The sequence below is a fragment of the Cetorhinus maximus genome, chromosome 18 (assembly GCF_964194155.1).
Source record: "Cetorhinus maximus chromosome 18, sCetMax3.hap1.1, whole genome shotgun sequence".
Lineage (NCBI taxonomy): Eukaryota > Metazoa > Chordata > Chondrichthyes > Lamniformes > Cetorhinidae > Cetorhinus > Cetorhinus maximus.
Genome location: NC_135896.1, coordinates 18,534,507 through 18,551,631, shown reverse-complemented (window position 1 = coordinate 18,551,631; position 17,125 = coordinate 18,534,507). Strand labels below are relative to the sequence as shown.

General features: G+C 41.9%; 1 protein-coding gene across 1 annotated transcript in view; it reads right to left on the bottom strand.

Moving 5' to 3' along the window:
• The window catches only part of LOC144693556 (protein phosphatase 1 regulatory subunit 37), a 120,499-nt gene that overhangs the window by 37,918 nt on the left and 65,456 nt on the right, over nt 1-17,125 (bottom strand). The window contains exons 6-9 of the mRNA XM_078563398.1: nt 14,069-14,188; nt 10,373-10,523; nt 9,553-9,708; nt 7,950-8,062 (exon numbers count right to left, since the gene is read on the bottom strand). Of these exons, the coding sequence (XP_078419524.1) occupies nt 7,950-8,062; nt 9,553-9,708; nt 10,373-10,523; nt 14,069-14,188 (540 nt within the window). The remainder of the gene's footprint in view (nt 1-7,949; nt 8,063-9,552; nt 9,709-10,372; nt 10,524-14,068; nt 14,189-17,125) is intronic.

The following is a 17,125-nucleotide window of genomic DNA, read 5'->3' as shown; positions in this document are numbered from 1 at the left end:
TTTCTTCACTTTATACTTAGGAAACATCAAAGGGAGGTGAGTAAAACCCAAACTCAGACAGAAGCTGCTCATAACTTTTGGCAAGTAAGAAAAGTAAAACTCTCAGAAGGCTTCCATTAAAGTAAGAAAAGTAAAACTCTCAGAAGGCTTCCAATAAAGTAAGAAAAGTAAAACTCTCAGAAGGCTTCCATCAAAGTAATAATGTGCCATATTCCAGCTGATGGAAAACAATGTTTCACTGTCAAAACACTGTCAAAGCCGTAAATTTTTATCTAAGCAATCCAGCTTTTACCACATCTTGGATTTTGCTTTATTTTAAAGATAGATCAACAAGTTTCAATACTTCCACCAGGTAATTTGTACTCTAAGCCTGATATCCTGCAGCTCCAACTGTATTACCTCAGTTACTAGGAGGAAACGTAAAAGGGTTTTATCATCTTGGAAATTTTACAGATGGTTATTCACCTCCATAAAATTAAGTGAGAATTTACTACACAAATGTGTGTAGATATAGGTATAAACAGAATCACAACATGGTTACAGTACAGAAGGAGGACATTTTGGATAATTGTGTCTGCATTGGCTCTCCAAAAGAGCAATTCACCTAGTGCCACTACACCACCTTCTCCCCATAGCCCTATGCTTTGTTCCTTTTCAGATGCTAGTCCAATTCCCTTTCTCTCAAGAACTGCAATGTTCTCCTTACTCAATACTGCCACCCGTCCCCCTTTCCTTCCGATCTTATCTTTCTTGAGCTCCTTGTACCCAGGAATATTTAATACCCAGTGCTGCCCCTCTTTGAGCCAGGTCTCTGTTATCCACAACATTATATTTCCATGTGGCATTCTGCACCTGTAACTCACTGATCTTATTTACCACTCCCATACATTCCCAAATGCACAATAACCCTAATTTAGACTTTGTTACTTTCTCCCTTACTCTGAAGTTACCTAATAACTTACTCTTTGCTACTCCCATCCTGTCTGTCTCTCCTAGTATTCTGTATTCTAAAATTTCCAAGAAGATAAAACCTTTTTGGTATTCCTCTCTGATATTACCTCCTCTGTCAAGTTAGTTTAAACCCACTCCAATAACACTGGTACATTGGTCCACAAGGAACTCAGTCCCGAAACCCAGGGCAGAAAGTTCAGGCCTCGCAGACATTGGGAGTGGAGGCAGGTGAGGCCCAGCTTGTCAGTTTCCTGGCACCATCCCTGGCACGGCCATTTTGGAGTGATAACTTCAGGACCCAGTATCCTAACGAGAGGGCAGTTCAATCGGATCAGTGCTATAGGTAGGCAACGGGAGTCGCCTGGGATTTTCCTGTCGACCTCCAGTTTCACAATGCGATGGGGCCAACTCAACTGCCTGGAGGTGGGCACCCAGTAGCGGGCTGGGGTGCCAGTGATTCTGGCAGGCCTACCAGCCTTCCCTGCCTGCCTGGGTGTGGGCGAAGCCTGTAGTGGAATTCTGCCCACTACCTCCTGCTCGCCCAACCTGCCCCCTCTGCAACAGAAGTACCCTGGCAGACTTTCTATATGTTTAAATTAATATTTAACCAGGAATATTTAACCTAAGAACAATCTTTGACAAATATCTGGAAGTAAACAAAGACATATATAGATAGATTATGAAAAAGCCTTCAATCACGTTGATCACCAAAAGCTAATAGACATGCTGTTGAAACGTGACATTGAGAGTAAAGATGTGAGATTTATCAAGAGCCTATAGTGGGACCAAATAGGGAGCATCAGACTAGAAGATGGACAATCAGATATGTTTCAAGTGAAGAGGGGAGTATGACAAGGCTATGTACTGTCACCAAAATTTTTCAATCTGTACACAAAACAAATAGTAAGAGAATTATATGTACTTCCAGGGGTAAACATTGAAGGGAAGAACATAACAAACTTGAGGTAAATCAGCGCTACTTGCAGAATCAGAACAAAATATTGTAGATCAAGTAAAATCAACAAACGGATTGAGTATAAACATCAAAAAGACAAAAGCAACGGTAATTAGAGGGAATCCATTAGAAGAAACTATAATAAAGATTGAAGTGGGTGGTATCACACTGGATCAAATAGATACGTTTGTCTGTTTAGGGTAAATGATAACAGAAGATGCTAGCCACAACGCCGAAATTAGAAGGAGGATTGAGATAGCTAAAAATAATTTTGTGAAGATGAAGGATGTGTTAACAACAAGAATACTCAAGCTTGTAACAAGGGAAAAAAGTCATAAGATGCTACACTCTATCCACTTTCCAGTATTGCTCAGAAACCTGGACAACAAATAAAGATCAGTGGAAGAAAATGGAGGCCTTTGAAACGTGGATACGAAGACATATGCAAAAAATTCCAGCTAGAGAGCATAAGACGGCTGATGAGGTACTTGAGATTGTGAGAACAAACAGAACTCTAAAAAGTGACATTCAGAAGTGAAAATGTCAGCCCTTTGATCAGAGCTGAAAAGCCACAGAGATCTCTTCTAGAGGGAAAAATGGAGGGCAGCAGAAAGAGGGGTCGATCTAGGTGTAGCTGGATGACAGACATCACAAAGTGGTTACTAACAAGTGACAGTGGATGTATGAGGATGGCACAAGACAGACAAGTGTGACATACCAGCAGATCGCCTGGTAGGAGTAACTACAAGCAGCAGCAGCAAATTAAATTTTAAAAAAGGTTTTTGAGCACGCACCATGTTGAAGTGCCCTCACAGTTACCTACCATTCATTCCTGCAGGCTTCCTCTTTGAAGCTGGAAGGCTTCTGTTTGACCGTCCAGCTTCGAGGATCTACCTGCTGCCCTTAATTGGACAGAGAATCTGCCTCCATGTCATTAAGGGGTTGTCCTGGTTGAGATCCCAAAAAGTGACTAAGTCCCCTCGAGTGTGGATTCCCGATCCGGAAATAGTGCCGGCTCCCAGAGCCTTGCAAATCTATGGGTTTTGATCATAAATGCTAGAAACCTCCAATACTCTGGAGTCTATGGGATCATGGAGAGGTTTCCTAATTAACATTAAACTGGCAGGCACCTGCAGCACTTTGGACACATCTTGGGTGCCAGCTAGAGCAAGGGAACAGGAGGTGTGGCAAAAGGCAGTCCAATGCTCTTTACCCAGCACCCAAGCCCAATTTATTTTCTCAGAATCGGTCACTGGCCTTCTTTTTGGGACCAAATCTCTTCCAGATGCTAGCTCCACTCTCTCCCTCTACTAGCTACACTTCGCAGTGCAAAGGAGATGAGGTTCTGGGAACCACAAAAATATAGATTGGAATTGAGAGTGACAATTTCTATGAAATAAATGGAGGGGGTAGTCCCATATTTGGATTCCGGGTCTTTCCCATTATGCAGGGGAGCATCATAGCTCCAAAGGGACTGGCTTTCAATTTGCCAACTAAAAACTGGAGAGCAACTCATGTGGTCATTTATCTGCAGAACCACAGAAAAAGCCCACTCAGCCCATCATGTCTATGCTGACTCTTTGTTACAGAAATTCAAAATTAATCCCACTGCCATGCTCTGTCTCTTGTGAGCCCTGTATCTTCCGCTTCAACTATTTGTTCACTTTATATTGAAAATGCAGTGGTGTCTCAGTCATCCGCTCGTTATGGCATCTTCCAAAAACTCTGCATAAAGACATTTCTCGTAACTTCGTTCTACATTTTCTTAGAGATGACTTAAATTGTCCCCAACCAGAGGAAAGAAATTTTCGCTTTCCTTGAAACAGAGTAAATGCAAACAAAAACTACCTGAAATGATGGAAAAACCAAGTCAGTGTAAATAATACCTGGTACATTAAAAGGAGCAGACTTCATGTGGGTATGAACCAGTCTTGCTTAATACATTCTTATACATATTGCACCTGGAAATCTGGACTGTGAATCTAGAGTGATGTTTGTAAGTGATCGCAACACTAGACTAGATGTCACATGTGCTGCAACATCAATTGTCCTACTGTCAGTGTGTCAGGTATTAAACTGGACTCCCAGAACAAAGTTATTTCTGTATTTTTAACTCTGCAGAATAACAATGATTTTTCTGCAGCAACCAGTGAATTAGTCTACATATCAAGAAATAAAGTAATTCCAGAAAAGCACTTTGAGATATTTTGACAATGTGGTTAAAGTGCTAAAGAAATGCAAGTATTTTTTTTCCTGTTCTCAATGTGCTCAAGTGTAAGGAACTGATATTTTTCCTTACCTTTTGACTTTATCATACTTTTGCCTTTATTGCATTCTTATTATTGTTAATAGCTTTCTAAATTTCACACGTGTAGGCGAGTTATTAAGGCTAATATCAGTCTCAGCACACAGAGAGATGAACAGGTTGGGGCGAGTCCTTTCAGCCCCTATTAAGACTGAAGAAACATTATTAGAAAAAATGATATGAAATAAATATATCCTTGCTTAAAAAAAGGATTCTTTAATAATACGAAGAGCCTTGTCTGGCTTTTGCACTAGAAGCAGGAGGCATAACTGTTTATAAGGATAATAAATGCCTTGGTAACACTTTACAAGTGTCATCGTTTGAACTCAATTGACACTGCGAGCTAATTACAATAATCACAGCTTTAAGAATGTCTGCTTATCTCTCCTAATCACATAGTACAAGGTTGGCCTTTGACGCTTTTATATGAGGCATGTATTATTTAATCAAAATCTTCACAGGGAAATGGCACCCACACGGAAGAGGGCTGCTCTTATTTTGTGTTTCTATGTGCAAGCCTTGCAATTTAATGTTAAAAAAAATCAGTACTGGGTCTTTAATCTGTCTCCCTTCCACCTTATGTATTGTCAGATTACATGGTCGTTTTTACCTTATCAATGAATATTTTTAGCTGAGGAGCGGATACTGTCAGAGATTCTACATGAATGTCGAATAGCAGCAGGGGTTACTTCCAATATATCGTTGATGAGTTACTTTCTGGCAGTGGCGATATCACCAAAATTACAGTACTTACTGTTTAATTGCATGAGGTCAGAACCAGAGGCTTTATTTTTTTGCAAACAAGCAGGTTGTGTGATTAATCAATCAGGCTGTAGGGAATGGGCAGATCAAACTAATATCTACAATCTACAGAACTGGCATTGGGATATCGGTGTATGTCCAATTAGTCATTCAATAAATGCAACAAATTTAGTACAAATATTTGAAGAATGAATACGTTGCCATTTGATTGTACTCCATTGTTCTTGTCTTTCTGAAGATTTTGATCCTAGCTAGATTTGGAGTGAATCAGTGCTGAAACATGCAAATAAGTAGGATGAGATAAACAGTTTATGAATAGAAGGGTATTCAATAAAGCTGGAGAATGTCATGAAGGAAAAATGCAGCTAACTATTTTAATGATTAAGTGAAAATATAAGTAAAAAGATTTATTACTTTCAGAGATTTCAGAGCGTATTAATAAATAAATAATGAAAATTGATTGCTAGGACTCCTACGTTTCTGAATCAAAAGCCCAAACATTGCTGTCAAAATAATAGTGAGGCTAATAGCCAGCAGTGCTATTTAAGTGAAAATGCCACAGCAACTTCAGGCGAGGGCAGGTTTGTGATTAGGCCTGGAATTCAAGAAGTCGCTGTTGGAAATGCACCTCTTCACTGTCAGATTTGCAAAACTGGCACCTTGCCCTCTGTCTCCCATTCAAATGCATTGAAAGTCATGAAGTTCCTGTATTTGACTGTAGATACAAAGTAAACTTGCCACAGTAACTTAGCATCAGCAGTTTTCAAGTCTCGTCCCTTTTTAACTGTGTTAAGTGTTAATTATAGCAGGTAAATCTCTCTGGCACTGAAAATTAATGATTACAAATTGAAGTACTTTTTGTCTCTTTTTTCCTCTCTTAAATCTAATCTGTCTTTCCCTCTTTTTATTTTTCTTTCTATACCTGATTTGATATTGAATACACGCCATTCCAACTTACATATCATTATGCAGACCTTGCACTATTCATTTCACAAACCTTCAATCTGATTGGTTAAGGAGATACTTGAGATGTGTTCACTCTATTTACTCAGATTCCAGATGCCCTGTAAAGGGGGCTGTACTGTTTCCATCTCTCACTTTCAGCAATGAGACAAATAAAATATTATGGAGATTCAACTAACAAAGGCAAGTTTAACTATTGATGGGTGCCAATCATTCACTAGTTACAGGAATTTTTGGGCCATTGTGAATTTTATGTTTTCAAAGTTATTTGTGCTGCATTATCTACCTCAGTGGGGTTCAATGCAAGAAAGAGGGAGGCTGATGTGAATGCTGTCAAAGCAAGGTCATCTTGTCACAAAGGTGATCAACTAGACGTTAATGTAAACAAAAACCCTCAAATTAATTTTTAGAAAAATTGAGAGTTTACAATCGCACAATTTGAGGATTCACTAAGGAACAATGACTATGAAGCAGCTTTTTGATTTCAAACCCTGATATTTAGGAGCCCGAAACCTCGCTCTTAGTTGAAATATGGACAAAAGAGCTGAACTCAAGAGGTGAGGTGACAGTGAATGCCCTTGAAATCAAGGCAGCATATGACCGAGTGCAGCATCTAGGAGCCCTAGCAAAACTGGAGCCAATCGGAATTAGGGGGAAACTCTCCACCAGTTGGTGTCATACCTAGCACAAAGGAAGATGGTTGTGGTTGTTGGAAGTCAATCATCTCAGTCCTGGGATATTGTTGCAAGGGTTCCTCAGGTTAGTATCCAAGGGCCAACCATCTTCAACTGCTTCATCAATGACCTTCCCTCCACAATAAGGTCAGAAATGAGGATGTTTGCTATTGATTGCACAATGCTCAGCACCATTCATAACTTCTCAGATACTGAAGCAGTCCATGTCCAAATGCAGCAAGACCGGGACAATATCCAGGCTTGAGCTGATAAGTGGCAAATAACATTCGTGCCACAAAAGTGCCAGGTAATTAGCATCTCCAACAAGAGAGAATCTAAACATCACCCCTTGACATTCAATAGAATTACCATTGCTGAATCCCCCACTATCAATATCCTGCGGGTTACCATAGACCAGAAACTGAATGGACTAGTCATATAAATACTGTGGCTACAACAGCAAGTCAGAGACTAGGAATCCTGTGGTGAGGAACTCACTTCCCGAATTCCCGAAGCCTGTCCAGCATCTACAAGGGACAAGTCAGGAATATGATGGAATACTTCCCACTTGTCTGGCTGAGTACAGCTCCCACAACACTCAAGAAGCTTGACACCATCCAGGACAAAGCAGCCCACTTGATTGGCACCCCATCCACAAACATTCACTCCCTCCACCACCGATGCACAGTGACAGCAGTGTGTACCATCTACAAGATGCACTGCAGGAACTCACCAAGCCTCCTTCGACAGCATCTTCCAAACCCATGATCACTACCATCTAGAAGGAAAAGGGCAGGAGACACATGGGGACAGCACTACCTGGAAGTTCCCCTCCAAGTCACTCACCATCCTGACTTGGAAATATATCGCCGTTCCTTCACTGTTGCTGGGTCAAAATCCTGGAATTCCCTCCCTAACAGCACTGTGGGTGTACCTACACCATGTGGACTGCAACAGTTCAAGAAGGCAGCTCACCATCACCTTTTCAAGGGCAATTAGGAATGGGCAATGAATGTTGGCCTATCCAGCTTCGCCCACATCCCATGATGAATGAAAGGAAGTCACCTTCCTTTGTGCTTATCTTCATTATATACCACCACTCAGTGCTTGTCCTCTGATGCTCTGTCATATCTCCTTTATCCGTGAGAACAAATACAAATAGAGCAATTGATATAAATCTCTTCATCACCATGATGGGTTTGGTTTAAGGTAATCCTGAGACTTAAATTCAGAGTTCAAAATTCAAACCACACCAAGCAACTTTACCAAAAACTGATCTGCCATATACTGGCTATATACATGCAAATTATCACTGTTATTATTAAACTGAATAACTTACTAGAATGGCAGCTAGGTGACTCATCCCTACATGTGTCAGTTTGTTGTTCCAAAGTATAAGCGTTTTCAGTCCTTGCTTCTGTCTTCTAAGACCTTCACAGATATCTTGCAGTCCTAGAAATAGATTTGACTAGTCAACCCTCTTAACTGAGTCGTAATCTTTATGGTGTTTTCAAACCTTGTACAACATGCCCTGACGCTCAGTTCTATGTGACTGTGAGATTTTAGTGCGTGAATATACAAAATGTAGAGATTACGTAGGGGATACTTCCACAAAAATTGCAAAGGGTCCATTTTGAGTGAGTGAGCAGTGGGATGGGCTGATCAGTCACCCCTTCCAGCAGTGCTTTGGCCCCATGATTTTGAAGCTTTGTTTCATTAACATTTGCTTTACGTGCTCGTAACAAGCTTCCAATTGTGTTATTCCCAGCTTCAAATTAGAGATCTTGAAAGATCCTGATTCAGGAGGATAAAGACAAAATGCTGGCTGCTACACAGGTCTCACCAGACCATGAGGGATCAGGCATCACAGGCATATATTCCTCCCAGGAGTTTTATACAAGCATGTTAACTAATATGCCGCAGTTAGTGAATGTTAGCATTTCCACCCATTGGAAAATACAAATATAGACACAGCATAAATGCACCAAGGGAAAGGGGTGAAGTAACAATGCTAAAGTACCAAGGGAAGGAACGCATGAGCCATTAACCTTGGTTCCGTGGTAGCGCTCTCATCACTGACTCAGGAGGCTTTAAGTTCAAGCCCCGGGACAGAGACATAAACTCATAATCTAGGTTGGCACTTCAGTACATTACTGAACGTGCTGGTTGCTTGTCCTGATCAATTGCTCTACTATCTGCAATCAATGCCGGGAAAAGGTCTAAGTTTCTATAATCAAAATCTCGCTGCAGCATCATTAACTAAAAAGAAAAGTTGCATTTTTCATAACCTCATGGAATTCACAGCACTTTATAGCAAATGTTGTAATGTAGGAAACACAGCAGTTAATTTGCATACAGCAAGCTCCCACAAATAACCATGTGATAATGGCCGGATAATTTTTTTTGTGATGTCGGCTGAGGGATAAATATTGGCGAGGACATCCACAATAACTCCCCTGTTCTTTCTCATGATAGTGGCACGGAATCTTTTACATCCATCTGAGAGAGCAGAAAGGGTCTCGGTTTAACATCGCACCTGAAAGATAGCACCTCTGACGATACATCACTCATTAACTGGAACATCAGCCTAAATTTTACTGCTCAACTCTCTGGAGAGGGACTTGATTCCATGACCTTCTGACTCAGACATGAGAGTGCCACCCACTGAGCCACATCTGACCCTGTTACTCAATTCCACGGCTCCTCATTGGCAGTGTTAATCCTGCCCCAAGGCCACCCAATATGACGAATGACCACGATCCAGGAAAACGATTTAAAGCAAAATCAAAGAGGCCAGAAGTTCCATCCTGCCAATTTTCTGCCCCAAACAAAAAACACCCGACCCGTTAAGTTGCAACTGAAGGAGAATTTGGAGGTGAGGTGAGAGGGGAATCACTTATCAATTGCTAAGATTTATTTTATAGCGTACCACTCCTGTTTACCTGTGTTTAAGATGCAATTGTTTTTAAGGTCTAACAGTCTTATGGTATAGTTAGATTGAAGCAGCTCTCGCAGGTTCATGGAGTCTTGAACGCTGTTCAGGTTGTTGTCTGCCAAGTAAAGTTCCTGTAGCATTTGGTTCACATTCAGGGCAGAAACTGTGGGAAGTCAGATAGGAAACAACAGATTCAGCTGCACAAAATTAGCAAAATATGGAGACGAGTTCTCAAAAAGTCTGGGCACTGACTTCAAATCTCAGGAGGTTTAACCAGTTGGATAGTACACTGCATAATACACACATAAAATTCCTTTCTGCATACGTCTAATGGAATCATTAACCCAAGGGTTAACAATTGCATTAAAATAACACAAAGAATTTTAGGTGAGCACACTAGGTAGCACGCCAATGGAGTTAATTATACCCCTTAATGTTCAACTTACTCTTTACATCTTGTACAGAAATCATTTTGTTTTTATGATTTGATTTGGTTTGACTTGAAGTTCTGACCGATTGATATTTTAATGATAAAAATGCAAAAGGCTAAACCAAATGATATGTTTGATTTCTAAGCCATCTCTGTGTAATTTCTTCCCCAACTCAGCTTCCTCCCACCAAGCCTCACAGCAAGGACTGGTTATTTTTCCATTCTGATCAATATCAAGTGCTCCCACGTTAAAGGCCAGCTCCGTAAATAGTCTGTTTAGCCAGAGCCCCAACCCCAACGTCAGGTGGGCACCCTCCTTCCAGCCTGATCAAAGTTTCCTCTTCTCACGCAGCCCATCGTTTCATCCTGCAACAGCAGGACAAGATGAAAAGCTCACCCAGCAGCATCAGAGGACGACCGCTCATACTGGCACTATCCAGACGTAATACCCTCAGGTGGCTGTTAAACTTCAAGCCTTGTGCCACAAAGCACGCGGTGTGCTCCATTAAGGGGATGCCACAGGCTTCAAACTCCTGCAAGCTGATACTCTAGGGAAATAAAAGAAAAAACAGCCTGTTTATTTAGGGTGACAAAATGGGATGAAACAGGACTCAAAAGGTTTTCTGCCATATGATTTTATGTATGGCCCCAATTAATGGCCTCATCTGCCAACTATGCATAATCAGGAAATCACAGGCATACTGCCCATGATTTCACCATATATGTGAGCTAGGTGAGAAATCTAAGATAGATGGAAGAAAGCATGGGTTTGTTAAAGGAAGGTCTTGCCTCATAAATTTGATTGAATTCTTTGAGGAAGTGACAAGAAGGGTTGATGAAGGTAGTGCGGTGGATGTTGTGTACATGGATTTTAGCAAGGCATTTGACAAGGTCCCACATGGCAGATTGGTCAGGAAAGTAAAAATTCATGGGATTGAGGATAATGTGTCAAACTGGATAAAAGGTTGGCTTTGTAACAGGAAACAAAGGGTAAAGGTCAATGGATGCCCTTGCGAATGGAAAGTTGTCTCAAGTGGTGTTCCACAGGGCTTGGTGTTGGGACCCTTGCTGTTTTTATTATATATTAATGATTTGGACGTCAATGTGGGGGGCATGATTGGGAAATTTGCAGATGACACAAAGATTGGCTGAGTAGTAGATAGTGTAGAGGATAGCCATAATCTCCAAAACGATATAGATGGGTTGGTAGAGTGGGCGGTAAAGTGGCAGATGGATTTTAACGTAGAGAAGTGTGAGGTCATACATTTAGGGAGGTCAAACAGTTGCATGGATTACACAATAAATAGGAATATGCTAAGAGGGGTAGATGAAGTGAGAGATCTTGGCGTACAAGCACACAGGTCCCTGAAGGCAGCAGTTCAAGTAGACAAGGTTGTAAAGAAGGCATATGGAATGCTCTCCTTCATTGGCAGAGGTATAGAATATAAAAGTAAGGATATAATGTTGGAATTGTATAAAACACTGGTGAGGCCACAACTAGAATATTGTGTGCAGTTCTGGTCACCACATTACAGGAAGGACATAATAGCTCTGGAGAGAGTGCAGAGGAGGTTTACAAGAATGTTGCCAGGGTTAGAAAAGTGTAGCTACGAGGAGAGATTGGATAGGTTGGGGTTATTTTCCTTAGAACAAAGAAGGCTGAGAGGTGACTTGATTGAGGTGTACAAAATTATGAGGGGACTAGATAGAGTGGACAGGATAAAATTGTTTCCCTTGGTGGAGAATTCTAGAACCAGGGGACATAGATTCAAGATAAGTGGCAGAAATGTAGTGGGGACATGAGGAAGAACTTTTTTTACGCAGAGGGTAGTGGGTGTCTGGAATTCGATGCCCAAGTTGGTGGTAGAGGCAGAAACTTTAAACTCTTTTAAAAAGTACCTGGATCTGCACCTAAAGTGCTGTAAAGCTGCAGGGCTATGGGCCGGGTGCAGGAAGGTGGGTTTAGAAAGGGAACCTGGGTGTCCTCGGGCTGGCATGGACAAGATGGGCCAAATGGCCTCCTTCTGTGCTGTAACCTTTCTATGGTTCTATGGTTCTAAAGCATCTTTAGTAATTGAGTTAGGCTGGAGGATGCAAGGACTAAGCAGCAAGCCAAGCTTCCTCTCTTGTTGATACAGCTGAAGATGGCAATCAGGGAGGATGACATATCAAGAAACTTGCAAGGACAGGAGAGCCATAATTTAGAAGATAATTCCGAAGGGCTATAGGGTTGTGGCTGAAATATTTCCCCTTTCTGAGGTGGTAGAGAGGAGGGAGCTGGGAACAAGAAATAGCCCAGTCTCAGGAGAAGAGGTTGTAGACTGCAATATAGATCTGAAGATTTTCAGGTAGAATGGGATAAGGCTATGGACTGACTTGACGATGAGAAGGAACTTGAATTTGAATTGCTTGGAACTTCGCTTGGCAAGGATGGGAGCTGTGGGACTTTGTGTAGGAGACAGCCAGATTGATGAAGGTTGTGAAGGTGGGGAAGCTGGCAAAGAGAGTATTTTTTTAAAAAAGTGATGCTTGAAGTGATGAAAGATGGATAAAGGTTTCAGCAGCAAGGAGGAGGAGGTAAGGGTGTAAGCAGGCAGTGTTCCAGAAGTGGGATTAGGCAGCCTGCCACTGGGTTCAATGTGAGCATGAAGTGAGAGAGGATGATGGAGTCACAGCCAAAAGCATATAGGTGTTCAAGAGAGCCAAACAAGATGGGTTTGTACTTGTTGAGGCTGACCTGGAGGATATTTCTGCCCATTCAGGACTTGATATCAACAAGCAGCAAATACAGCAACAGTAAAATAAAAGCAAAATGCTGCAGATGCAGGAAATCTGAAATTAAAACAGAAAATGCTGGAAAAACTTAGCAGGTCTGGCAGTGTCTGTGGAGAGAGAAACAGAGTTAATGTTTCTAGTCTGTATGACTCTTCTTCAGAGCTTTGCAGACTTGAAACATTGAGCGGAGTTTTACGGCAGCGGGATTTTATGTTCCCGCCGAAATCGATGGAGTTTCAAATGGCTCGTCACATTTTACGACCCGTCATAGCGGGGAAGGGGCCATAAAATCCTGGCCATTAACTCTGTTAATGGCAACTAGGGATGGTCAATAAATGCTGGCCCAGCTGGCGAAGCACATAGCCCATGAATGAATAAAAAACCCCACAAATAAATGCACCATTTTCATGGACATGAAAGAAAGAAAGTGGAAAAGAATGAAATAGTGAATTGCGTCAAAGAAAAAGTCTTGCATTTTTATGCACTTATCACATCCACAGGATGTCTCAAAGCACTTTACAGCCAATGAAGTACATTTGAAGTGTATTACAGAATATGTGGCAGCCCACTTACATGCAGCAAGCTCCCACAAACAGCAAAGTGATAATGACCAGATAACCTGTTTTTGTGATGTTGATTGAGGGATAAATATTGGCCAAAACAACAGGGATAACTCAGAACAAAAATAAAAATACCTGGAAAAACTCAGCAGGTCTGGCAGCATCTGCGGAGAGGAACACAGTTAACGTTTCAAGTCCGCATGACTCTTCAACAGAACTAAGGATAACTCACCTGCTCTCTTGAAAATAGTGCCACAGGATCTTTTATACTAATTGAGTGGGTCTCAGTTTGACATCCAATCTAAAAGATAACACCTCTAATAGTGCAGCACTCCACTGGAACATCAACCTTGATTTTTGCACTTACATTGTGTTGTGGGTCTTCGAACCCACCATGTTATGACTCAGAGGGAAGGGTGCTATCAACTGAGCCACAACTGACAGCACAAGAGAGGGAGAGCATTGAGAACCGGGTTGAGGGGTGGTGGAGAGGAGGGAGCAACAACGCACAGTTACAGTATCACACACGGTATTATTCGTGGCTTTGATCAGGTCGATGCCACTGCTGTAGGGGAGTACGTAATGGATCAGAAATTAATTTAAACAAGGATTGATGAAAGAGTTGAGTGTGTAGTTATGGATGGTATGGATGCTTTCAAGGATTAGATAAAAATAAATTGCATTTGCGTGGCAAAAATATTGCATGAAACTGGTCATGAAGCTTCACAAAACATAAGAGAAATATAGAGTCCCATTACCTTCCTGATCAGCTGAGCTGCTGCCATCCAGCCTCTACTTCCAATATGCTTGGTGAAAGAGATGCTGAGGTGTACTGCTGAGTCGTAGTACTCTATTATATCAAACAATGCAGAAGCCCCCTGAAATCAAGTTATTATCGTATTAATCATACATTTGAAATTGTTAAACATCTTTTTCTGCTGGACTGCAACTTTTTTTTATCAAAATGTAAAGGCAGCATGGTTTTGTGAAGGGGAGGTCGTGTCTCACTAACTTAATCGAGTTTTTCGAGGAAGTGACAAAGATGATCGACGATGGAAGGGCAGTGGATGTTATATACATGGATTTCAGTAAGGCCTTTGACAAGGTCCCTCATGGCAGACTGGTACAGAAGGTAAAGTCGCACGGGATCAGAGGTGAGCTGGCAAGATGGATACAGAATTGGCTTGGTCATAGAAGACAGAGGGTAGCAGTGGAAGGGTGCTTTTCTGAATGGAGAGCTGTGACTAGTGGAGTTCCGCAGGAATCAGTGCTGGGACCTTTGCTGTTTGTGGTATACATAAATGATTTGGAGGAAAATGTAACTGGGCTAATTAGTAAGTTTGCAGACGACACTAAGGTTGGAGGAGTTGCAGATAGTGAAGAGGATTGTCAAAGGATACAACGGGATATAGATCGGTTGGAGACTTGGGCGGAGAAATGGCAGATGGAGTTTAATCCGGACAAATGCAAGGTAATGCATTTTGGAAGATCTAATACAGGCAGGAATTATACAGTAAATGGTAGAACCCTTAAGTGCATCGATGGGCAGAGGGATCTGGGTGTACAGGTCCACAGGTCACTGAAAGTGGCAACGCAGGTGGATAAAGCAGTCAGGAAGGCATATGGCATGCTTGCCTTCACTGGCAGGGGTATTGAGTATAAAAGCTGGGAAGTCATGCTGCAGCTGTATAGAACCTTGGTTAGGCCACACTTAGAATATTGCGTGCAATTCTGGTCACCACATTACCAGAAGGATATGGAGGCATTGGAGAGGGTGCAGGGGAGGATTACCAGGATGCTGCCGGGTCTGGAGGTTATTAGCTATGAGGAGAGGTTGGAGAGACTCGGATTGTTCTCACTAGAGCGACGGAGATTGAGGGGCGACTTGATAGAAGTTTACAAAATTATCAGTGGCATGGACAGAGTAGATAGTCAGAAGCTTTTACCCAGGGTGGAAGAGTCAATTACTAGGGGACATAGATTTAAGGTGAGAGGAGAAAACTATAGAGGAGATGTGCGGGGCAAGTTTTTTACACAGAGGGTAGTGAGTGTCTGGAATTCGCTGCCAGAGGAGGTGATGGAAGCAGGTACGATAGTGGTGTTTGAGAGGCAGCTTGACAAATACATGAATAGGATGGGAATAGAGGGATATGGACCCCGGAAGTGCAAAATGTTTTAGTTGACGGGCAATATGATCGGCGCAGGCTTGGAGGGCCGAAGGGCCTGTTCCTGTGCTGTACTTTTCTTTGTTTTTTGTTCTTGTTCTAAATTTGAGTTTCATTGTTCCTCATGGCTTGGTGATATTGGTACCAGCTGATAGTATAGTCTTATTGATCAGAAAAATCGTGGGTGCAAACATTAATTTGTTTGAGTTAGCTGACTTCAGTCAAATGAATTGAAAAAGGGGAGGTTCTATAATAGGTGAGCAATTCGAAAAGAAAGTTGAAAATCTGGTCCAGCATCTTCAGGGTGGAGGATGGCAGGGGGAAAATCAGAAAGGAAATTAAGGGAAATTGAATGTGATGATACACTGCTACAATGCTTTGCTGTAATTATGCTTAAGGGGGTGAAATATTTTTGATTGAAGGTTCATATTCTAGGTCAGCCAACTGACATATTGGGGAGAAGCTAAATGTCAGGGCAACTTAAGAACAGGTATGACAGCATTGATGGATGTCTAGGGCACCCTAGTCTTGTCTGACTTGTTTCATAGGCATGTTGCTCTGAGGGGCATGGCTATAGGTCTTTCTGGAGGATTGGCAGTAAGCTGCAACTTCTAAGTTGCATGGTTCTTGTCATCCTCTTCACCTCCTCCTCTTGTGTCATGCCATTACTGCAGTTGATCTGCAGAAAGGAAGGATCACAGGCAAGAATGGTGGAGCATTATCCTGTTGGGATTAAGGAGAAGGAGGTTGAAGATTTTATTTGTATGAATCTTTAGAGGGATGTCAGTGCAGGTAGCTTGACATTTGCAAGATGCCGCCAACCTCAGCATGAAAGCTGAGTGCCTTCCCCATGAGCTCCATGCACTCGTCCTCAAAGGCGGTGAGATGTTTCAAGGTGGGAAAGACCCTTCTGTCTCAGCATCATGCAACAGTTTGTCCTGCAGATTGTTAAATAAGTAAGGATGGCCAATAAGGAGAGTGCAGGAAGTGGCATGGGAGAGGTGAAATAACAGATCTGGTGGTTGAGGTAGTAACAGAGGAAAAGATTTTGGGTGTCCACACCAGTTGTTGGGTATTGTTGGAACTGTGCATCTATGATTCAGGATTAGGAGCAGAAATGGCCTTAACCAGAGCATTGCAAATTCAATCCACCTAAACCAGGGTTCCGGCCTCCCTAAATGTAATTAGCTTGTCTAGTTCATCAGTTTTATGTTCTAATGCCCCTCTTGACATCTATTGCTGCTATTTCTACTTCATTGTTGTCAGAAGAAGTTAAATGTCCAAATTATTACATCAAACCAATGATGGAACTATCAAGGTACAAACCTTACATAGTTTTCTTATTGGATCTCCAATTAGAGGTCGGAATAAGTAATTAAGCCTCCCGGTTTAAGCTGTCTGATTGCTGCATTGGGATTCATTTCTCAACCCTTCTCCAGCAGAGGCCAGCTATAAGAGAAAGTGTGAATATTGCTTGGAGCCTGCCTAAAATATGCAAATAAGGCTGACCCAAGGAATTGTATGGGGTCAGCAGGAGGCTACTTGAGTGGACAGGAGTCTTCTCTGGCCACACTTTCAGTGGCATTGCCCAGAGAAGAAAACCTAGCCTACTTTATATCATAATTTCTAATGCTGCTGAATGGCATAAAT